Below are 24,361 nucleotides of genomic sequence, written 5' to 3'. Positions count from 1 at the left end.
AAAAAAAAAGCATCACTGTGAAAAGTTGTTTAGGCAGAAGAGATTCTAAAGAGATTCTCCATCAATAAATGGTATTTCTCATAATGTCCAAATCCTTTCATTCATTGATACCGTCTATAGCTCCTTATAGACAAGGTTAAAGTTGATTCGATGGATAAAACAGCTGAAATATTGAGCTTTCTTGGGGAAGACCTTGCTTGGTTGTTTTTATTTTATATGTTTTTGAACCCAAGGTGCAGTGTGCAAAAACAAAAGACCAAAAGTGAACCAAAAAAGTGTAAACACACACAAAAAAGTGCAATTATGATGTCATATGGTCCCCACCTGAAATTGGACCCTTTCCTGATCCCTAGGGGCACAAGACTCCTGATGGAGGTGAGGGTGAGGCACACTTGGGACCACATAGCCAAAAAGCCCAGCAGACCCCACTACTCATTGTCAGCCGACCAATGGGGTACTAGGTGGGGGGCTCTCCTGCACATCTCCTCCTTGACTTCAGGCTAGACCTGAAGACCCACACTCCACCATCTTGTGAGTGAAAGGAAGACATTGCTTGTGCTGGAGACAATTACATGATCAGAGTGACAGTTCTTTCCTTTCCCCAGGTATCATGTGACCTAATGCCAAGGTTTTGGTTGCTAGACAGATCAAGTCAAAGTATTTTTTTTGGGGGGGGGTTTCATTAATTCTGTTACTATCGTGGCCATCCCTCCCAGCAGAACTGTATAGCATTGTTTTTTTAACCACTTGCCGACCACCGCAAGTAGATTTACTGCAGCGGTCAGCCCCTCACAGGCAAAGGGACGTAAATATACGTCACTAGCCTGTGAGGCTCTGGGGAGCGAGCGCGACCCCCCCCCCCCCGCACGTGTGACCGGCGGACCCGATGTCCGCCGCTCACTCTGCGATCGTCGTGGGAGAGGGAGAAAGGCAGGCAGCTTGTGTAAACAAGCTGCCTGTCATTCTCCCCTGTGTAGAAACACCGATCATAAGGTTCTACTATGTAGGACTGTTGATCAGTGTAACTACAGCTCAACAGACAGCCAATCACAGTTAGAATCACGCCCCTAGGGACACACAGCCCCTCCCTCTCAAATAAAGTTAACCCCTTCACTGCCAGTGTATTTTTACAGTAACAGTGCATATGTATAGCACTGATTACTGTAGTAATGTCACTGGTAACCCCAAAAGTGTCAAAAATGTCAGTCAAGGGTCCAATCTGTCCGCCGCAATGTCGCAGTACCGCAAAAAAAATCGCAGATCGCCGCCATTACGCGTTAAAAAAAAAACAACAAAAATGACAAAAATCTTTCCCTTTGTTAGTAAACGCAATAACTTTTGCGCAAACCAATCAAAATACGCTTTTTGCGATTTTTTTTTTTTTTAGGTAGCATAAAACAAATTGGCCGAAAATGTTAAAAAATTTAGATTTTTACTTTTTTTTTTTTGGGGAATTTCATATAAAAAAATGTGAAAAATATTGTTATTTTTGCAAAATTGACGCTTTTTTTGTTTATAGCGCGTGATCAAAAAATTGCACAGGTGATCAAATACCACCAAACGAAAGCTCTGTTTGTAGGAAAAAAAGGACGTCAAATTCGTTTAGGTACAGCGTCGCACGACCGCGCAATTGTCTGTTAGTCACGCAGTGCCGAATCGCAAAATACCCCCTGGTCAGGAAGGGGGTAAAATCTTCCGGGGCTTAAGTGGTTAAAGTGGAAGTAAACCCTCCTCTACAACTTGTACCTATAGGTAAGCCTATGATAAGGATTACCTATAGGTACTGTAAATATCTCCTATACATGTACCGTTTAGGAGATATTTACCTTACATGCAGCCAGTGACCTCACTGGCGCATTCGCTCTGAAGGAACGGCCGCTGGTGCCGTTTCTTCAGAGACCCGTGCCGTGACTGTCGGCTCCCGTGCGCGTGCACGGGAGTGACGTCACCGCGGCTCCGGCCAATCAGATGGCCGGATGCCGCGATCCTGGAAGACGGGCGACTGGACATGTGTCGCCCGTCATAGAGGTGAGTGAGCGGCACGGCGGGGGCTCGTTCTAAGGTAAGTATTGCATAATGAGCTAGTATGCGATGTATACTAGCTCATTATGTCTTTCTCTTGCGGGGTGAAAAAAAGAAAAAAAAATTTGAGTTTACAACCTCTTTAAGCAGACCTCCAGCCTTCCCTTCAGTCTTATTCAGTTGTACAGACCCCAGAAGCTGCAGCAAGTCGTATAGAGCCTGATGGGGGAAGGGAGGAACTAAGGAAGGCAAACTATAAGCAGATTAAAATTCAGCTTTAACATTTGAGTACCGGTCTGCTTTCAAGAGACATGGTCACATTACCTGTTCAGAGCAAAATTACAGTGTAATTCACCTATCTCAAACACAAGGCCCGCGGGCTGATTTCGGCCCACCAGGACTTGTCATGTGGCCCTCGCACCCAGTTTTGCTGTCGGTACATGGCGGAATTCTATTTCGCCAGCTCTGCCTCTCGCCCTTTGCTCCCCGCTGTCACTTGTAAATACAGAAGCATTCTTGTTTACAAGGGACAGCTTTGCTCTTGGCGACTCCCGGATGTAACAGATCCCTGCATGCACTCATGGCGGGGGCAAATCTTGAGCGAGAGATCTCCCTTTATTTTGCCATTTATTTTTTTTAACTTATGTAAAGTGATTTCATTAGACCGCGAGTTATAAGAGCGAAGAGGAATAATGAGAGTTATTATAGAGAAGGTTATGGCAGTTTCAAGGGAGTAGGAGGTAAAGTTGTTGCCGATGGATCGCCTCCGAGCCTCCCGGTGATATTATAGATCAGTCCAATGCTTCATCCTCTGTTTTAATATTTTCTGTACAAGCTGCTCAGGAGTCTTCCCTGTAAACAACACTTTGGCGAATTGGCTTTGAGGTTCTCGTAGGTTTTAAACCGCCTCTGTTATTCTTTGCTTACTGTTTGCTTGCTCTTACTAGTTTTCTTCTCTTATAAATAAACATGACATAACAGCTTTTCCATTTGTTTAGTATTTCTGCACCCTGTAGCGGATACCATGGATGAGAATTTTGTATGTATGGAGGCTCATGGTTTTTTATTGGCCCCTAGTGTGCCATTTAGGTAAAACAATAAGAGAAGTAAGGAGAGGAATTTCGTACATGTTCCCCTTGGTACACAGATGGAACGTTTTATGTAACTTCGATATTCGGTATCCAAAAAAAAATGAAAGTAGATAAATGGAATACTATTATGCTGCAAGCATTGCCTGCAAAAGGTCATCCAGGGCCCAGGGCAAACAGGCCAAACTGCGCCCACTCCCTCCATGATGTGTAAGCTTAGGGATCCTACGCCGAGTAGTCCCTCGCTTGTCAAAATCACTGCAGCTGTCACAATCTGTCACGTACCTGGTAGGTAGAGCCTGAATGTGCGGAGGAAGGCCTCTCTTACACCTCTGACTCAGAGCCCCTGATAGAGTAAACAGGAGGCGCAGAGTTGCACGAGTGACGGTGGACGTGCAGGCTGCAGGACTGCAGGTAGCGTAGAGTTCCAGAAGGAGGCAGGTGTCCTGGGAGTAGTTGGACCAATGCAGCAACTAGGAAACCTTGGGGAATACTGGAAGGTAAGCAGAGTCATATAAGCCGGGTCATACACAGAGAGGTCAGATCAGGTACAAGTGAAGAGACGGAGAATGGTCAAAGAAGAGGCTGGGGTCGGTGCAGGCAGAGAACTGGAGTAGTCAGAGGCAAGCCAGGTCAAGATTTCAGGAACAACACAGGTAACAGGAAGCAGGACTGGCACGGAACGCTGTAGACGAGACAGCAATGATCCTGGGAGCAGATCCAGCTTAAATAGCCCTTTTGGCCCCTAAACTGTCATGAGGTGCGCCGTGCACATTACCGTGCGCATGCGCACTTAAATTCGCATCCCGGCGCTTTCGCGTTTGCCAATTAGCGCACACTAGCGCGTGGCGTTAGCTAACTGCACTTCTTCCTTGGGAGATTCAAGAGGCAGGACCTTGCCTGCGGTTGCCAACTTGTCTTCTGGCAGGACCTTCCTGACACTATCCCTGTCAGCCTTGTAACAGAAGGAAGGTGCCCCCATCACAACAGTAAACCATTGCACCCATGGCAGCTTTCCTTCCCCCCCCCCCCACCCCTTGTCCTGGCTGCAAGGAACTTCTTATCCAGTCCCTTGGAGTTCAAAGAGGTGCTGAATGTAAAGTGGTTCTAATGTCAAAGTCAAAGACCTCAGAATCTTGCCGGTGCAGGAAGCAAAGCCATAGTCAAAACAAGCCAGGGTGAACAACAACCGGGGAGCAAGCATGCCAAATCAGAAGGCAGGTTCAGGGTCAGAAGCCAGGCCGGAATCTATATCATATGAGCAGAAGTATGAAAACAGCAGGCAGAGAATGAAGTCAGGGCACAAATCAAGGTCAGCAACAGAAGACAGAGAAAAAAAAAAAAAAAAAAGCAGAGTCAGGCTGGAAATGCATGCTACTTCACCCTAATGCAAATGTATATTACTACATGCACTAATATGCGTGTATAACACTATGCACACATGCAGATCTTCGGTCATGGCAATTCACTTCATCTTTGTGACCTATCTGCTCCTGGAATAGGTGGTATGGTGGATTATAAAGGGTGGTAGACTGAAATAGTAAACACTTCTTTTGGAGGGATTTAAAAAACAACTTGTGGAATGATTTGTTCAAGGTTTAAATCAGCTAGTCTAATTCAAGGTGAACCAAAACAAAAGACCTTCAAAGTCTTATTTTTTTTTTTAAAAGCAGCCACAGCCTGAGAAGAAAAGCCTATCCCCTACCAGCATTCTGCGGAGTGAGACCCTTGCTGTCTGTGTGGAAGTCTGACATTAACTCAGAGCTAGGGCTCTCCATTCAATAGGAAGCATGAGCTTTGTTGATTGCAGAGCTATAGGTCTGTCTTCACAGGGTGCATTTTAGACCTCTGCAGAGAGACCACTGCTTTTCTACGCAGCAAGAGCTGTTCTCTGCAGCAGGCTCACAGAGGACAGACTTTTCTACTCAGGCTGTAGCTGCTTTAGAAAGAAAACAACCTGTTGACAATGAACACCTTTGGCTTTGACGCACCTCAAATTAATTTAGCTGATTTAGACTGAGGTCAGTTGAGCTTTTAGGGCCCTTCCTGGTCCCAAATGTGTTGGCTAGCGACTGCATTGATTTAAGACTTTTCAAATAAAGATATGGTATATGGTTGGTTGTGTTAGCCTGAGTTGTAGTTTACATGAAATTTGTGATATCACTCTGTGGCATGATGTACTTCATGCTTAAAGCGGAACTACACTGTATCTGAGAACCACAAACTGAAAACATGATTTATATAAGCAAACTCCCCCATCCACCATCCATGTCTCCATGTTTTATTTTGCTTGGAAATCACTTGAACCACTTCCTTACCGCTGGACATCATATGACATCCTGGGCTTAAAGTGGGGATATCTGAATGATGCCATCATTTTTTTTTAGCTGGCGATTCCCTGCACCATAAGAACAATCATAGCGGCTGTCCAGCCGCTTGATCGTTCTTACTGGCGGCAGGAGGGGACATCCCGCCCCCCTCCCGCTGCCCACCGGGGCTTCTATCGGCTCACCCGTGCGATCGGCGAGCAGGAGAAGGAATCCACCGGCGGCGGAAGTACACCATAGAGACCACTGAGGACCAGGCGGTCCCCGGCAGTCTCTATAACTATTTGAGGCCCGGGCGTGACGTTATGACGTCATGCCCGGCCTGGCAGTTGCCAATGCTGCCGTGATCTCAGCCGGAGGTGAGCCGGAGAAGGAATCCACCGGCAGCGGAAGTACACCATAGAGACTCCCTAGGAACAGACATTCCCCAACAGTCTCTATGACTCTTGGAGGCCTGGGCGCGACGTTATGACGTCATGCCCGGCCTGGCAGTTGTCAATATTTCCGTGATCACAGCTGGATAGCCAAGATCGTTGTTTTTTTTTTTATTTTACTTCTGATTTCAGTCTTTCCAGTCTTATTGACCCCAGATCTCCCCATAAAGAGGACCTGTCAAGCACTATTCCTATTACAAAGGATGTTTACACTCATTGTAATAGGAATAAAGTGATCAAAAAAAAATAAAATTAAAGGGAAAATGTAAAAAATGAAACAAATTTAAATAAAATAAATAAAAAAATGTAAAGTGCCCCCATCCCCGCATGCTGGCATGCAGAAGCGAACGCATGTGTACGTCGCTGCCACATATCCCTAGGGTCTCTGCTAAAAAAAAAAAAGATATACAATGTTTGGGTGTTCAGAGTAATTTTCTAGCAAAAAAAAAAAAGATGATTTTTACATGTAGGAGTGGAGTGCCTGAAATGGCCCGGTATGGAAGTAATTAAACCCCCACCCTAGAATTTCTGACTGGGGTCATCTTGAGTAAGTGCAGGTGATTCATGTAGCATTAAACTTCCTGGAATCCATCTTCCCTTAGCTCAGGCATGCAGGCAGGAGGGTGTGTTTCTTCTCTGAAGACTCCTGGGATGTATGACATAATTTGCCTAGGTCTAAAACCAGGAAGTAACTGTAGAATTTCCTATTTACTTGCAGCATAAGGATTAACAGTAATCAGTGTTGATTGAGAGAGTGAGGTTCCACTTTAAATAGTGAGGCTGATTTATTAAAGCGGTTGTAAACCCACAGATCAAAAAAAAAAAACCTGCAAGACAAAGGCATAATGAGCTAGTATGCATCGCATACTAGCTCATTATGTATTACTTACCTTAGAACGAAGCCCCGACACGGACCCCCGGACATCTCTGCGGGCGCTGCCATGATCCCTCGCCGTCTCTTCCGGGTTCGGCGGCTCCGGCGCGGTGATTGGCTGGAAGAGACGGCTCCGGCGCGATGATTGGCCGGAGCCGCGATGACGTCACTCCCGCACATGCGCGCGGGAGTGATTTTCCGGCAAGCTCCCGGCAAATAGATTGAAGGTCCCCCCGGACCTTCAGAGCGCATGCGCCGCTCGCACGAGCGGCTGCATGCACTGTAAATATCTCCTAAACCATGCCGGTTTAGGAGATATTATTTGTACCTACAGGTAAGCCTTATTATAGGCTTACCTGTAGGTAAAAGTGTAAAAAAGCGGGATACTACCGCTTTAAACTGAAGAAAAAATGAGGCTGTCACCCCAACAACCATCAAGTTTGATCTGTAAGCTGAAACGAGGACTTTGGTCACAGGAACATTAGCTTCAGGTTCTCCAGTTGTAAGACTTGCAAGTAACCCTGTGCAGCCAGCCAACACCGCGCCATCAGTCTGCACCTCGCTAATTACTCTAATTGCTGTCTGTAGGATCACTTCCACCTTCATTAATTTTCTCCCTCTGGGTTTTTGGCCTTCACCTCTGAAATGCACATTATTCGTGATTTGATTAAAGATGGCCTGTGTTCCGGAATCGCACGCTTTCCCAAGTCCTACAGACAATGCTGTACCACCTAAGATTACAAACGTGCAAGTTTTTTTGTGTGTTCTTTTTCCGGAATGTCCAACAATTGAACACAACATGCTGCTTTATAGATTCCGCAGGAATTTCGCAAAATTTTAACCCTTTAATGCCAGCTTTAGTCTTCAAATTGTTCCTTTTGAGCTTCTTGGATTCAAGGCATAGGCTTTACACAGAGCCTTGCTTACCCCACAAATTGAGATTAAAGTGAGTCCTAAAAAGCCCTCTTAATAATCCAACCCCCACCCACTAAGAGAGAAAAGTTTGTTGGGTGCTTCCGCTGGGAGATGGGTCTCCAATGAGGCAGTCTTGGTGGGAGAAGAGCAACCAGACTGATGGACAAACTTCAGGGGTGCACAGATGTGTCACGATAACACTGAGGGCAGCTCTTGAAGGCAGAAGCAAAGTCCCACTGGCAGCAAAGAAAGGAAAAAAGGCACCACTGAGTGTAGTTATGTAACTTTATTTCATGACAAACACATATACTTACATGAGGGCTGGTGTGTATCCTCGTAGCTCAGGGGTCCCTTCCTGGTCCGCGGTTATCCCGTCCTTTTAGCTGACCAGCAGCCGGGAGATGACGCTGCAGGGAGGACCAATCGGAGGGACTGAATCAGACTGAGGCAGTGGTGGAACGCATGCCTCACTGATGAACCGCACCAGCATGATGACGTGAAGGGGCGGTAACACTCCGAAACGCGTTACTGCCTCTCCACGCCATCACGCTCGTGCGGTTCATCAGTGAGGCATGCGTTCCAACGCTGCCTTGGTCTGATTCAGTCCCTCCGATTGCTCCTCCCTGCAGCATCATCTCCCGGCTGCTGGTCAGTTAGAGGACGGGATCATCGTGGACCAGGAAGGGACCCCTGAGCTACGAGGATACACACCAGCTCTCATGTAAGTCTATGTGTTTGTCATGAAATAAGTTACATCAGCTACACTCAGCGGTGCCTTTTTTCCTTTCTTTGCCAACCCCCACCCACTGACACTTGCCTTCTTACAGGTTAATGGCAGTCCTGCAAGATGTGTAAATACATTAGACAACTTGCTGGATGTCCGAGAATCATCAGCACCACATCCCTTAATAATCAGAATTTTGATAAAAGCAGGAAAATGGGATTTTTTAGGTGCCACACAGACAAATTACTTTGTAAAATAGAAAATTTTTATTTCAACAATTGTTAAAAAACAACATTTTATATGTAACATCATCATACAATATCCATGCGATTATAGCACAGATGCAGTGACTTCGGCTCTACATGTTTCGGCAGACTCTGGCTTCTTCAGGAGACTTTTATAAGTACTGCATGTTTAATCGCTACAAATGAAGAATAACATATTAGTCAATTAAGCGGCTAGCACTTATAGAACCAGTGCCAAACAGCACATGGATTATACAAGGTAAGTTATGACAATAGTTATACATGTATACAATTTCTCAAAAATGCATATATTTGAAGACCATCCAGAGAACCCTCTTGCCTGAATATCAATATATAAATATATGATAAAATCAGTATAGTGACTCGTATATCAGGAGAGTGTTTAAGGTGATATACAGTGAAACCATAGAGGAGAGTACCAAGATCCCACAAAAGCCTGTCTGGGAAGGGAATCAATAATGAGTCATAAATTCATTAATAATGGCATCTCAGCCATCCATCAATATTTAACCTGCCAATATGTCACATGCCAGAAGGAACACAGCCAGAAAAGTATGGTATAATTCAGGAAGATTCACTATTTTTCCATTGTGGATGTAAGATATAGGATCTCAGAAAGGATGTTATTAGGATGCTGAGAATCCCGTATAGTCACTCTAAGAACAAACATAAGAATATACATATAGTGATTGCACATCACAATAGGGGCAACACACTAAAACAAACTGACCAACAAGAGCTTAAATGTCTAAAGTTTTTTTTTTACCTTAGTATTGTATGGTAGGAAGCATCCCCTTTCTCTTAAAACAGACCACTGCAGTATCAGTGACCAAACAGGCCCCTTGAATACCCCCTTTACCCCCTCTGGCGTCCAATGGCGCGGACGGAGGTGCGGACGCCCAACTAAAGCCATCACGCATGCGTGATCCGCACCGGAGGTGAAGTCATGCGCATGCCTGACGGGTCTCCGGCGCCATATTGGAAAATCTACCCATACTTAGGAATGGCCAGAGGCATACAGTGACGCCCACGGCAAATTGCCTATGGCAGCGCCCTAACATTGGACAGGCAACACACGTAAGGTATGGCCCATATTATGGGGGCACGCATGGAGATAGGCATATGGCACCATCATTAGGATTACAAACATTCCACCCTGCTGCTCCCTCAAGTGGCGCTGTATGATCACCCTTCCCCATGGACAACCCTCAAAATAAAAACCACCATCTAGTGGACAAAAACAAAAAAAACTCAACCACTAAATAGTTTAACAAAAAAAAAAACACAATATATGAGCATTACACATTAAACAAATCTGAAAACTTTTTCAGATGTGGGGTCCCTGGCGGATCCTCAAATAACCATATGCATCATTGAGTCACAGATAAACACAAGGTGTTTATAAGAAAAATTGCACAATCAAGGCATTAACCTTCATAAACAAATCATTATATACAAATAGATCCATTGGATTTTCAGTGGAATCAGCACATTCATTTGAAGAAAGGGCTTATAGCTAATAGATTCATTTATTCCAGGATGTTTAGTAGCTTCCAAGGTGGGAATCCATTTGGTTTCACACTCCAGTAGCAGCTTTTCTACATTCCCTCCTATCTCTTTCATTTTAGATAACTGGAACCCTTAATGTAGGCCCTTATGCCGGCTAATGGGAGTCTCTAGCTTTTTCTTAGAGACCAGGGATACATAGTCCCTGACTCTGTGAAACAATAGTCTTTTTGTTTTTCTGACGTAGAAAGTCTTGCATTCAAAATCCATGTAGTAAACTACACCAATAGTTTGACAATCAGCATAAAAATTGGGTCTGTATTGGTGTCCATTTGGTAGAGTGTGGTATTCATCATAAAACTGCAGAAATTGCATTTCTCACAGGACGATGTACCTGTGGTCTTATGAGCCTTCAGTTTGTGTAACTACAAAACTACCAATTGGTCCTTCAGCGATCTTTTATATGCAGTCTGAGGGTATGGGCTAACATATTTGGAGACCACATCATCAGCCACCAACAGATGCCAGTATCTCTGAATGATTTGGCGAATGTCTTTAAGCTGACCCAAATAGCGAGTCACCAATCTAACTTTTTGGTCCTGAGGTTCTAATTTTTTGGTATGAATCAAAGTATCTCTATCTTGAAAACATGTACAGCCGAAGTCACTGCATCTGTCCTGTAATGGCATAAGTATTGTATAATGATGTTACATATAAAATGTTGACAAACAATTGTTGAAATAAAATTTTGCTATTTTTGAAAGTAATTTTTCTGTGTAGCACCTTAAAAATCTTATTTTCCTGCTTTTATTAAAATTATGTGTAATTACATGTTAAAGGGTCTCTCCCCTCATAAACAATTCTGCCTTCTTACTAATTGGAAGGTATTCCTGGCAAACCACCTTGTTGTCAGAAGGACCCGGATCTGAACCTGCAACCTCTGCTGTGCCTGGCAGTATCTCTCCTTGCCACCTTAGATGCTGGACCACTCCCTGGACAATTCATTGGGCAATCTTGCCTTGCACCTTGTTTCTCTTGAACCTTTAACCTTTTGCTCCTCCCATGAACTTCCTATATAATCCATGCATTTGCACTTCCTGTTTGCCAGATTATTGTGCCAGATTATTGTGCTCTCTCCAGCCAATAGCTTTCTCCTTTGCTTACTTATAGCTGTCCTTATCTCCACTGCTACTTGTTACCTTGATCAAAAAAAACAAAAAAACAGAGATTTCCAGTCACAACTTACCAACCAGCCAGCGACCAACCGAATTGACCTGTCTTAACAGTATGCGTTAAAAACAGGGGTTTGGTTGCACACATTTGCAAATACATGCGTAAGCTGCAGGCCCCGACAAGGCACCCTGTGTTAGGGACTGCAGATCATATCTGTTACTGGACCCTGGCTTGCTCACCTCCTGGTGTGGCAATTGAGAGGACTGTGAACTGGCACGAACATGCAGCAAATCCCATCTCCATCATTAGGAGCCCATGTCATCCACCAGAGTGACCTGCTTGTGTACTTATCCAGCTGGTTGGTGGAAGCCTCTCTATTGCTATAACTCCTGGTCTCTGAGCCTGACCTCTGAGTGTGACTCTTGGTCAGCTTCTTCTGACCTTGAATTATTCCCTCGCCTCCTGCAGCATTCTCCATAATATAAAGATCCAGCAGGCATGGTGAGAGCCCCTTTCAATGGCCACAGCAGGTCAGCATGTACAGGAACTTAGCACAGAGATATAACCAATAGGACCCTCATGAGATATACTGGGCATCTTTTAAAACACTGAAATATCAGTTTTGGGTGGACTTAGCTTCTAAAAGCCCAGTGTGGGAACATTTCACTCACAGGCTTGCTATGTAAGGCTGCATTCACATGTCAGCGTATTGATCGCGGGCAGAATCGCCGCGATTCCGCCCGCGATCCGGAAATCATTGCAAATCGCGGGACGCCGGTGCGTTGCCAGTGATTTGCAATAGCACCCCAAACGCTGTGCGATGTTGTCGTGATTTCCGTCTGCTGAATCGCGGTAACATCGCGCAAAAAAAAAATCGCGGGACGCATTGCGCTCCAAAGAAGCTCTTGTACTTTTTTGGGCGTAATGCGTCCCGCATTTTTTTTTGCGTGCTGTTACCGCGATTCGGCAGGCGGAAATCGCGGCAACATCGCACAGCGTTTGGGGTGATATTGCAAATCACGGGCAACGCACATACGTCCCGCGATTTGCAATGATTTCCGGATTGCGGGCGGAATCGCGGCAATTCTGCCCGCGATCAATACGCTGACATGTGAATGCAGCCTAAAGGTCATTATTTTAGAGATATTTTTGAAATGTTATAAAACAAATGTAGAAGTACATGAGACAAAGTCACTGAACCCTGTTTTACTGTCTCCACTAACATATGTCTTATGACTTTACTCTGTGATTCCCAGTCTGGTTCATCTTACAAATATATTGAGCTGATACCTGAAGCCTCGTAGGTTTCAAGGCCTCATAGGGCATTCTATCATCATAGCTGTATGTGGCCGGGCACACACAGTCAGTACTGTACAGCTGATGCCCTTTCTTTGACTTTATAATGCCGGTATTGCCAAGCAGGAAAATATACAGTAGATGGGAGGTGGCAGGACAGAGGTGTTGGTGTTGGGAGGGTTATGGCCACTGATCAGTGATGAACTCCTAGTGCGTGGAGAAATTGGAACATCAGGAGAAGGAAAAACTCACAGCGTGGTAACAGATGACATTAGCAAGCAAAGTTTCAGCTGGAAATGTGATGTAGCAGCTTATTATACGAAGGAAGCTAAAGCCAAACTAAAGGTAGATGTAAGAGAAACAAATTATTGCAGCTGTGAAATCATTTATGCATCATCAAATGTATGTTTTATTGCAAGCAGTGTAAGTACCTGGATTTGACTTGGTATCCGCCTTGAGCAGTCTGCTGTGCAGCAGAGCTCAGAGAAGGGAGTGAGAAGCTGCAGTGCAAGGATCTTGCTCATAGAAGGAGAGAGCAGAGTGATGGAGAGATGAGCCTATCAGTCTGCTGCTTCTCAGTTTACTGTCCAGTCACAGGCTGGGGGAGGGACAGGTACTGTGAACTAACCTCTTGCCGACAGCCAGGGCCGTTTGAAGGAATTTGGGGGCCCCAAGCAAAATGGACATGGAGGCCCCCCCCCCCGACCCCCCCACACACACGCAAAGCCTTTTTTTTTTATCAGCTAAAAGGTATAATATATATATATTTCCATGGTGTCCTGTGTGCGGGGGCGTGTCGGCGTCGCATGCTGATGATCCCTGGCGGTTTCTGTTTGATTGTGAGTAGTTCTTGTAACATATGGCCTCTATGTGAAATCCAGCTCAACTCAATGGTCTCTCCTGTGAGGAATGATGTGTACATACATTTGCATTATCCCACACAATTTTAATAAAAATATATGAAAAATATATGATTCATATATTTTTATTAAAATTGTGTGGGATAATGCAAATGTACGTACATATCATTCCTCACAGGAGAGACCATTGAGTGGAGCTGGATTTCAGGCCACAAGAACTACTCACAATGAAACCGCTGCCATGGATGAAGGGCTTGTTGAAGAACACCATTGCAGGAATCCACTGAAGTTCTGTACTGGATCGTTGTACCTGATGGAGGCGGGGCACGTCAACGTCACGTCAGTATGCGACGCTGACACGCCCCCGCACACAGGACACCATCAGCAATGGAAATCCAGCGCTAGCCTGGGCCCCTCTTCCTCTCACTAAAGCAGCAACGGCCGCCGGGCCCCTCCCCACCTCACACAGAAGCAGCGCCGCCGCCGAGCCCTTCCCCAGCTCCCCTCCTCGCACTGAATCAGCGCCGGGCCCCTCCCCTCCATCCACTACTTATTTCCGGCCGGGTGAGTTGATTTTATACTGGACGGCGGGCCCCCTTGCCGGCAGAGGCGTACCTAAGGTCTCCAGCGCCCTTGGTGAGGAGCTGTACTGGCGCCCCCCCCCCCATGAAAAAGTAAAAAATGTAACTAAAAAAAATATATAAAAGGGAATTGAAAGTTTCTGAGGTGTCCCTTGTTGGCCCAGTGTAAAGATCTCTAGTGGGCAAACATTGTGTCAGGTGTGAACAAGAAGAAAGAGAGTGATGTCACTTCCGGTTCAAGCTAGAAATAAATCTTCTTTTTTTAAAGAAAAAGATCAAACGTTTTTCTTTTTTTTTGATCTTTTGCTTTTAAAAGGTAAAGAAGAAATTTGGGGTCTTTTTAACCCCAGATCTCTACATCAAGAGGACCTGTCGTCCTTTCCTTGTTTCTATTAAAAGGGATGTTTACATTCCTTGTAATTGGAATAAAAGTGATAAAAATAAAATAAAGGGCCACGTAAAAAGAAAAAGAAAAAAAAAATGTTAAGCGCCCCCATCCCTCCTGTGCTGTGAAGAAGCAAACTCATACCTAAGTCGTGCATGCATATGTAAACAGTGTTCCAACCACACATGTGAGGTATCACCGCAAATTTTATAGGGAGAGCAATAATTCTAGCACTAGAACTCCTTTGTAACTCTAAACTGGTAACCTGTAAAGTCATTTAAACATCACCTATGGAGATTTCTAAGTACCATAGTTTGTCCCCATTACACGAGCGTGTGCAATTTTGAAGCATGACATATTCGGTATCTATTTACTCGGCGTAACCTCATCTTTCACATTTTTAAAAAAGAAAATTGGGATATATATTGAGTTTTGTATTTTTTTTTTTCAATTCATTATTTTTCCCCCAAAAAATTGCATTTGAAAAACTGCTGTGCAAATACTGTGTGATGTAAAAATAAAATTGCAACGATCGCCATTTTATTCCCTAGGGTCCCTAAAAAAGTATGTTTGGGGTTCTAAGAAATTTTCTAGCAAAAAATACTGATTGTTGCATGTAAACAGAGTGCCAGAAAAGGCCTGGAGGCCAAGTGGTTAAACCAGACCTTCACTGAAAGTAGCACTAATCCGCCTTTGGGGTTTTTTGGGAGAAAGTACCTTTTTTTTAACAGGTAGCTGCTGTGCAATTTAGTAGCACACCAGTGCTCCATCATTGGGGTTTGTGGGAGGAATAGTGCCCCATTGTTTATCAGAGGGAGGAATAGCACCCCATCTTTGGTGTCAGTGGAAGGAATAGTGCCCCATCATTGGTCTTTCTGGGAGAAATAGTGCCCAATTGTTGAGATCAAAGGGAGGAAAAGCATGCTATCATTGGGGTCAATGGAAGGAATAGTGCCCCATCTTTGGTATCAGTGGAAGGAATAGTGCCCCATTGTTGATATCATAGGGAGGAATAGCACCCCATCATTGGTGTCTGTGGAAGGAATGGTGCCCCATCATTGGTATCAGTGAGAGTAATAGTGCCCCATCATTGGTATCAGTGGAAGGAATAGTGCCCCATCATTGGTGTCCGTGGAAGGAATGGTGCCCCATCATTGGTATCAGTGAGAGTAATAGTGTCCCATCATTGGTATCAGTGGAAGGAATAGTGCCCCATCATTGGTGTCCGTGGAAGGAATAGTGCCTCATCATTGGTATCAGTGGAAGGAATAGTGCCCCATTGTTGATATCATAGGGAGGAATAGCACCCCATCATTGGTGTCCGTGGAAGGAATGGTGCCCCATCATTGGTATCAGTGGGAGGAATAGTGCCCCATCATTGATGTTTCAGGGAGAAATAGTGCCAAATTGTTGATATCGGAGGTCGGAATAGCATGCTATCATTGGTGTTTGTGGGAGGAATAGTGCCCTATCATTGATATCAGAGAGAGGAATAGCACCCCATCCTTGGTGTCAGTGGAAGGAATAGTGCCTCATCATTGGTGTCAGTGGAAGGAATAGTGCCCTATCATTGATATCAGAGAGAGGAATAGCACCCCATCCTTGGTGTCAGTGGAAGGAATAGTGCCCCATTGTTGATATCATAGGGAGGAATAGCACCCCCATCATTTGTTTCTGTGGGAGGAATAGTGCCCCACTACTGGTGTCAGTTGTGAATGAAATAGTACCCCAAGGACCGGATAGAGACAAGCAAAGGGCCACATCCAGCCCCAGATTGAAGACCACTGCTTTAGCTAATCTGTTTCACATAAATATCTTAAAAACATTGAAAAGACTATAGTTGCCTTTTAAAGGGCTTCTTACTTTATTTCTCACTTTGGGGGCAGCTGGAGCTCTTCGCTTCTGTGCTCCAGCACTGGAATGTGACCGGGTCCTAGACATTCCCATGTACACTGCAAGACAGGTGGTCTTTTATTGTACGGGGTAATGTTTGCAGGGGGCTGGCAGCACGACCAGCAATAAGGTGTGTCTTTGGGGGCCAGTCGCACATTGCTAATTAGCTGATAATGAAATGTTTAATTCCCCCACGGGTTGTCAGCACCTGGAAGCTGCTCCACTCTATTGGTAAGGCATTATCACTGGTCAGGCTTCCTCTAGTGTACATGCGTGGTTGACGTGTCAGACAAAACTTTGTATGCTTCAGAGATCTCCGTCCACTGCTCACTGGGGAGTCAGGGAGAGTTATCATGTGACCACACAGAGGTTGGTAAGTGTGCTGGGAAATCCTATGTTTGTTTGTCTGTTGCCCTTTCTTCTACTTTTTAGTAGAGAATATTACCTGAGTTGGGGGTTTTACTTACATACTTTTGACTTATTATGCTGATAGACTATGGCTTTAACCACTTGCTGACCATGCTATAGCCAAAGGACGGCTACAGCATGGCCGGCCAGTTCTGGGAGGGCTTCATATGACTAGGACACAGCTGATCATATATCGGGGTAAAGAGCCAAACACATCAACCTTTTACCTTGTGATCAGCTGTGTCCAATCACAGCTGATCACAATGTTCCTTTCCTCATGCCGATAACAGGCTTGTGTAAAAGGGTGATTATCAGTGTCCTGATTCAGTGCAGTTCCAACAGTGCCTACCAGTGCTGCCAGTCAGTGCCTCTTCATCAGTGTAACCTGTCAGTGCTGCCCATCAGTGCCACCTACCAGTGTAGCCTCATCAGTGCCCATCTGTACAGACTCGTCAGCGCACATCAGTGCAGCCTCATCAGCGCACATCAGTGCAGCGTCATCAACACACATCAGTGCAGCGTCATCAGCGCACATCAGTGCAGCTTCATCAGCTCACATCAGTGCAGCCTCATCAGCACACAGCAGTGCAGCCTCTTTATCGCACATTAGTGCAGCCTCTTTAGTGCACATCAGTGCAGCCTCATCGGCTCACATCAGTGCAGCCTCATCAGCTCACATCAGTGCAGCCTCATCAGCTCACATCAGTGCAGCCTCATCAGCTCACATCAGTGCAGCCTCATCAGCACACAGCAGTGCAGCCTCTTTAGCGCACATTAGTGCAGCCTCTTCAGCTCACATCAGTGCAGCCTCCTCAGCTCACATGAGTGCAGCCTCTTTAGCGCACATCAGTCCAACCTCTTCAGTGCACATGATTGCAGACTCATCAGCACACATGAGTGCAGCGTCTTCAGTGCAGCCTCTTCAGCGCACATCAGTGCAGCCTCATCAGCGCACATCAGCGAAGGAGAAAAATTACCTGTTTTGTAGAATTTTATACCAAATTATGAAAAACATTTTTTTTTTATTTTTTCGTTTGTTTAGCAAAAAATAAAAAACCCAGTGGTGATTGAGCGCCGGTTCACACTACCGCGACGCTACTTTAGGCGGCGACCTCCGAGGTCGCGGTGCGAGCAGCGCGCCGCGACCTCGGAGCGGCCGCCACGGACTTCATAACATTGAAGTCTATGGCGGTCGCCTCCTGGTCGCCCCAAAGAAGCTCCGGACCCTTTTTCTAGGTCGGAGCGACTTGTGTCGCTCCTATTAGAATGGGTCCGCAGCTTCCCTATGGGAGGCGACCTGCGGCGACCTGTGAGGCGACCAGGTCGCCCTAGTGTGAACCGGCACTAAATACTACCAAGATAAAGCTCTATTTGTGTGAAAAAAATGATAAAAATGTCATATGGGTACAGTGTTGCATGACCACACAATTGTCAAAGTGCGACAGCGCTGAAAGCTGAAAATTGGCCTGGGAAGGAAGGGGGTAAGATTACCCAGTAGTGGTTAACTTACTATTGAGTGTTCTTTTTTTTTGACACCTCCATTCGTTATGTGTTTTCTGGTGAGTAACTGCAACAAACAGGATCTGCAAAAAATAGCAACATCCTATAAAAAATTCATGTGGTTTTGTCAGCACCTCCCTTGTTAGAACAGATGGACACAGTCACTGAACTGCCTGTCAGGGATCATCATTTTCCAAATATATGTTTGTTTTGCTGTATATGTGCCACAGTGAGATTGTTTATGTTCCTAAGCAGAGAGTAAATTAATGGCGATATTAGAATTCTTCCTGCCGGAGCAGCTTTTCTCTATTCAGAGGGAGGATGACATTTACATAACCGGTATCTATACTGAAATGTACATTGTTCTGTCTGAGAATTAAAAAACAAATAAGTGTTGCTGCGCCTATTCCCTTGCTTGTGCAGAATAATAAATACATAAAATTATAACAAATCAGCTATAAATATCCCTTTATAATATGTGCACTGGTGATAAAAAAAAAGATGCAATTAACCTTCCCTTAGGCTCCGTTCATGTATTGGCATCCCGGATTGCTGGCAGAATCAGTGTGATTCTGGCCACGATTCCGAATCACAGCAAATGGCAGGACACCCGCACGATTTTTTTTTAACAGCACCCTAAATGCGGCACTGTCTTGCCGCAATTTGTCAGGCGACAATCGCAGCAAAATAGTGATGCGCTTAGGGTAAAATCGTGCAAACAGAATCGTTGGATGCCTGTCGCCCAAAAAAAGTACAAGAACTTATTTTGGGCATCAGGCATCCAACTGAGGTAATTATGCCTGCCAGTGGCGGCAGGTGCATGATAATTTGGGGAGGGCGGCAAATCCATCCCCCCCCCCAGCGGGCCGGCCGGACAGCCAGCATTCTTACCTCCTCCGGCCGTATGTCTCCACCCTCTTCGTGGCCAATGGCCAGTTAATCGCTTCTCTTTTCAGCCAATCAGGAAAGGGGTCTCACGACCCGCTTCCTGATTGGCTGGGAGGAGAATTAGTGTGATAATAGCGAATATTATTTCGCTATTGTCATACAACTGGGTGGGCTATGCCCCAAGCCCACCCTTTTTTTGAAGCCTATTAGAGCCTCTGGCTCTAATCGGGTGCTTAAAGAAAAAAAAAAAAACCCTATTGGAATTTATGCATCCGGCGCCCTGCATGTAGATTAGGGGGCCGGATGCATGGATGGGGGGGTGCCCCTGCGCCCCCAATGGACGGGCCGCCACTGCTGCCTGCGATCCGGGACGCCAATATGTGAACGGAGCCTTAGCCCCAGTTCACGTCAGTGCAATGACAGACATTGCATGTGATTCGGAGCGCACTGCTCTGAAAATCACATACGATGTCTGTGCAATGCGAATTCAGCCATACAGATTGTATGGTGGAATTTTCATTGGATTCTGACACAACTCGCACAGCCCTTTTTTGGGTCCGCAGCAGAATCCGATCGCATGGTGGTTACACCTATGCAATCCGATTCATGCCTGAACTGACAGTTCGCACTGCGATATGCAAACTAATTTCGGGGTGTCGTTAACTTTGTATTGACACCCCCAGACATTCGCATACGATAGTATGGACTGCCTGTGATTTGAATGCGATGCTGGAACGCAGTGGATTCGCAGGGTTCCTGCATCGCATATACAGTGGGTACGGAAAGTATTCAGACCCCCTTAAATTTTTCACTCTTTGTTATATTGCAGCCATTTGCTAAAATCATTTAAGTTCATTCTTCTTCCTCATGAATGTACACATAGCACCCCATACTGACAGAAAAACACAGAATTGTTGACATTGTTGCAGATTTATTAAAAAAGAAAAACTGAAATATCACATGGTCCTAAGTATTCAGACCCTTTGCTGTGACACTCATATATTTAACTCAGGTGCTTTCCATTTCTTCTGATCATCCTTGAGATGGTTCTACACCTTCATTTGAGTCCAGCTGTGTTTGATTATACTGATTGGACTTGATTGTTCCAGATCACAATGCATGTCAGAGCAAATGAGAATCATAAGGTCAAAGGAACTGCCTGAAGAGCTCAGAGACAGAATTGTGGCAAGGCACAGATCTGGCCAAGGTTACAAAAAGATTTCTGCTGCACTTAAGGTTCCTAAGAGCACAGTGGCCTCCATAATCCTCAAATGGAAGACGTTTGGGACGACCAGAACCCTTCCTAGAGCTGGTCGTCCGGCCAAACTGATCTATCGGGGGAGAAGAGCCTTGGTGAGAGAGGTAAAGAAGAACCCAAAGATCACTGTGGCTGAGCTCCAGCGATGCAGTCAGGAGATGGGAGAAAGTTGTAGAAAGTCAACCATCACTGCAGCCCTCCACCAGTCGGGGCTTTATGGCAGAGTGGCCCGACGGAAGCCTCTCCTCAGTGTAAGACACATGAAAGCCCGCATGGAGTTTGCTAAAAAAACACCTGAAGGACTCCAAGATGGTGAGAAATAAGATTCTCTGGTCTGATGAGACCAAAATAGAACTTTTTGGCCTTGATTCTAAGCGGTATGTGTGGAGAAAATCAGGCACTGCTCATCACCTGTCCAGTACAGTCCCAACAGTGAAGCATGGTGGTGGCAGCATCATGCTGTGGGGGTGTCTTTCAGCTGCAGGGATAGGACGACTGGTTGCAATTGAGGGAAAGATGAATGCGGCCAAGTACAGGAATATCCTGGACAAAAACCTTCTCCAGAGTGCTCTGGGCCGAAGGTTTACCTTCCAACAAGACAATGATCCTAAGCACACAGCTAAAATAACGAAGGAGTGGCTTCACAACAACTCCGTGACTGTTCTTGAATGGCCCAGCCAGAGCCCTGACTTAAACCCAATTGAGCATCTCTGGAGAGACCTAAAAATGGCTGTCCACCAACGTTTACCATCCAACCTGACAGAACTGGAGAGGATCTGCAAGGAGGAATGGCAGAGGATCCCCAAATCCAGGTGTGAAAGACTTGTTGCATCTTTCCCAAAAAGACTCCTGGCTGTATTAGATCAAAAGGGGGCTTCTACTAAATACTGAGCAAAGGGTCTGAATACTTAGGACCGTGTGATATTTCAGTTTTTCTTTTTTAATAAATCTGCAACAATGTCAACAATTCTGTGTTTTTCTGTCAGTATGGGGTGCTATGTGTACATTCATGAGGAAGAAGAATGAACTTAAATGATTTTAGCAAATGGCTGCAATATAACAAAGAGTGAAAAATTTAAGGGAGTCTGAATACTTTCCGTACCCACTGTATGTGAACCAGCACTTAGTGTCCCAATGGATAAATATATATATATATATATATATATATATATATATATATATATATATATATATATATATACACACACACACACACACATACACACATCCAAGATATAAACAATGCAAGAAATTGAAAGTGTAATAAAAAACAACAAAATAGATATAAATAAATTGCAACTTTTCAAGTGTCCTTTCAATAGTCCAAGTATGTGATGCAATTCATAGTCAACCAATGTTATCCACAGTAATGTGCCAATGCTTCAGTGCTTCCCACCACCATTGAAATGTAGCATTGCCTCCTTGAGGACTGCTGGATATTACACTTTTGGGTTCCCCTGGGTTACCGTTAGCAACTGCAGCATGCACAATTTAACTCTTTTCTTCTGGCTCAGTCAATAAACAGTCTAGGGGTTGTAGTTGTTTTTTGTGGTTTTATTTTAAATAGGGATAGAAGAAGGGAAGAGTGGGATAATCCAGAATTGAACTATTCACAAAAGATGAGGACTCCTATCTGTAGATGCAGCCACTAGATAAACTTTAAGATTAAGCCTTAATTGGATAATTATCTTCAGGGTACTCGCCTAGCACCCTCTTTTACTCCACCAGCTGACACCCGTCCTCTGACTATTCCACTCCGGAGTGGCCCCCTTTCAGGTCAGGCCCCTAGACACAATCCGCTGTTCTGACGATACTGTTTTTTCAGGGTCTCCAGTGTCTCAACCACTCCAGTCAGTTCTCCTGGACCTCTGGGTTCAGCTCCTTCCTTCTGGTCCAGCAGGCCGACGGCCTGTGAATGCACACCAACAGCTACAGAGAAGGAGGCAGCTGCCACCCTCCCTCTGGGACTCTGCTCACCAGCCAAAGACCCTGCAGCACATGTGCTCCTGGCTTTTATACCACACCCCACAATGCACCGAGACAACCAGTCTGTGCCAATCACTGAGGCTGTATCAAAGCCTGTGTACCCACTGGCCTGGTTTCCTCCACTGTCCAATGTGCCTCTCTATTGGACCAGTGTGGACACTCCTTAGACCAGATGAATCACACACTGAGCACCATGAGCAGACCTAGCTCACAGATCCTGCTCCCTGTTAAGCAAAGAGCAATATAGAATTTGCCTGCTGCTCCTCTGATAGGCAGACAGAGCCAAAAACTATACTCACTCTCTCTAGCCCCTACCTAGGAGGGTGCTACACAAATAATGCGCTCACCTCCACATTTGACCTGTCATGACAAGTTAAGTTACACTTTCCCATACTGTGGGGCACAAGAAATAAGCTCCTCTTTACTCCTTCTACTATATACTCCCTAAAGTCCTGGATTGTTTCTACTAATTATGTGTATGTCCTTTAAATGTGTGATTCCTCCACTGTGTACTGACTGATACAACAAAGGGCATCCTCATGGTGTAGTATGTTTAAACAAGCATTTATTAAAGTTTTTGCACCTACATTAGAGTAAAAAAGCATCTACTTACACGCCTTGGGCGAAGCCGGGTGATGCTGCCAATACCTGTTTAAACTTTAATGTGCTATTATTACAGGCTGTAGATGGAATTGTGTTGCCGATTTTAGAAATGGCCAGCAGAATAGTGTTCATTTTGATGTCAATTTTCAATTTAGTTTTAGTTCTAGTCTTATGACAAAAAATGCCATTTTAGTTTTAGTCGTATTTTAGTCATCTGAATTGTTTTAGTTTTAATTGTATTTTAGTAGACTAAAATTGTGTTATTTTAGTCGACGTAAACGTTTTAGTCGACGATATTAACACTGGTTCGGGCTTGGGAAAAAGTGTCAACCCTAATGTAGCTTCCTTACCCAATTAAAAACATTTTAAAATAAGCAGGGGCAGGGCCAAGTTTGACTATTACAGGAGGAGTCAAGGCTTGTGTTTAGCTTCAGTTTCTGATATTTCCCTATCTGCTTACTGTAGTGCAGATTTTAGAGAAGGTAACCTGCGCTGATGCAACCTTTGATGGTGGGCTTGCTTTGCTTGCCTCGGTTTGTGACAGGCCGGCATTTCTTTGATAAGTCTTTTATTTCCTTGAACAATTGTTTAAGTTTTCATCTATCCTGGAGTCACCGGCTGATCTTTTATTTCCCAGAGTTATGCTGCAATGATGTGGGAACAAGCCAAATCCTCTCTCCATAATCCAGACACACAGAAGATGGCGTTTGGAGCCAGCCTATCAGAAGAGAAGCTGGATTTACTTAGCGCAGAGCAGATTGGACAGTTACATGAACTCATGCAGGAGGCCACTAAACCTAAACAGCAGTTTGAGGTGGTCGAAGATTCGGGAAAGAAGACATAGACTGCAAGGAATAAAGATTTCCGCTCTGGAAAGCTATTTTTTTTGGTATTAAAGTGATATAAAAGGCAGTTCGTTTATTTGTTTTTTTTTTTAAATAACAAACATGTTATACTTACCTTTTCTGAGCAGTGGTTTGGGGTCCCCCACCGGTGCTTCTGGGCCCTCCCACCTGCCAACTGTCCCCTGAGCAAGTAGGATGCCCTGTGGGCACCTGAGCAGGCTCACTCTGGTGCAGCTGCTCTGTGTGTCCATTCACACACAGAGCCACAGCTCAGCCCCGCCCACTCTCTGTCCTCATTGGCTCACTGGCTATGATTGACAGCCAATGGCTCCCACTGCTGTCTCCGCTAATAAGAAGGGAGAGTCCCCAGAGAGCTCTCATGCACATCGCTGGATCATGATATGGCTCGGGTAAGTATTCGGGAGGGGGGGGTTGCTGCACAGAGAATGTATGAAGGGCAAAAACCTGGTGCCTTTAGAACTACTTTAAAGATGTTTGCTGGTATTTAAGGAAAATCCCACTTTATTTT

At 45.0% G+C, this 24,361-nt stretch overlaps 1 protein-coding gene across 1 annotated transcript in view; it reads left to right on the top strand.

The window, feature by feature from the left end:
• The window catches only part of SDHAF3 (succinate dehydrogenase complex assembly factor 3), a 70,150-nt gene extending 46,258 nt beyond the window's left edge, over positions 1-23,892 (top strand). The window contains exon 3 of the mRNA XM_082258384.1: positions 23,625-23,892. Within this exon, the coding sequence (XP_082114510.1) occupies positions 23,625-23,831 (207 nt within the window). The 3' untranslated portion in view covers positions 23,832-23,892. The remainder of the gene's footprint in view (positions 1-23,624) is intronic.
• The last annotated feature ends 469 nt before the right edge of the window (positions 23,893-24,361 follow it).

The sequence above is a fragment of the Pelophylax lessonae genome (genome assembly GCF_965119305.1).
Source record: "Pelophylax lessonae genome assembly, chromosome: 5".
Taxonomy (NCBI): Eukaryota; Metazoa; Chordata; class Amphibia; order Anura; family Ranidae; genus Pelophylax; species Pelophylax lessonae.
The sequence above is the reverse complement of the archived record's forward strand: the minus strand, read 5'-3'. Positions and strand labels throughout refer to the sequence as shown.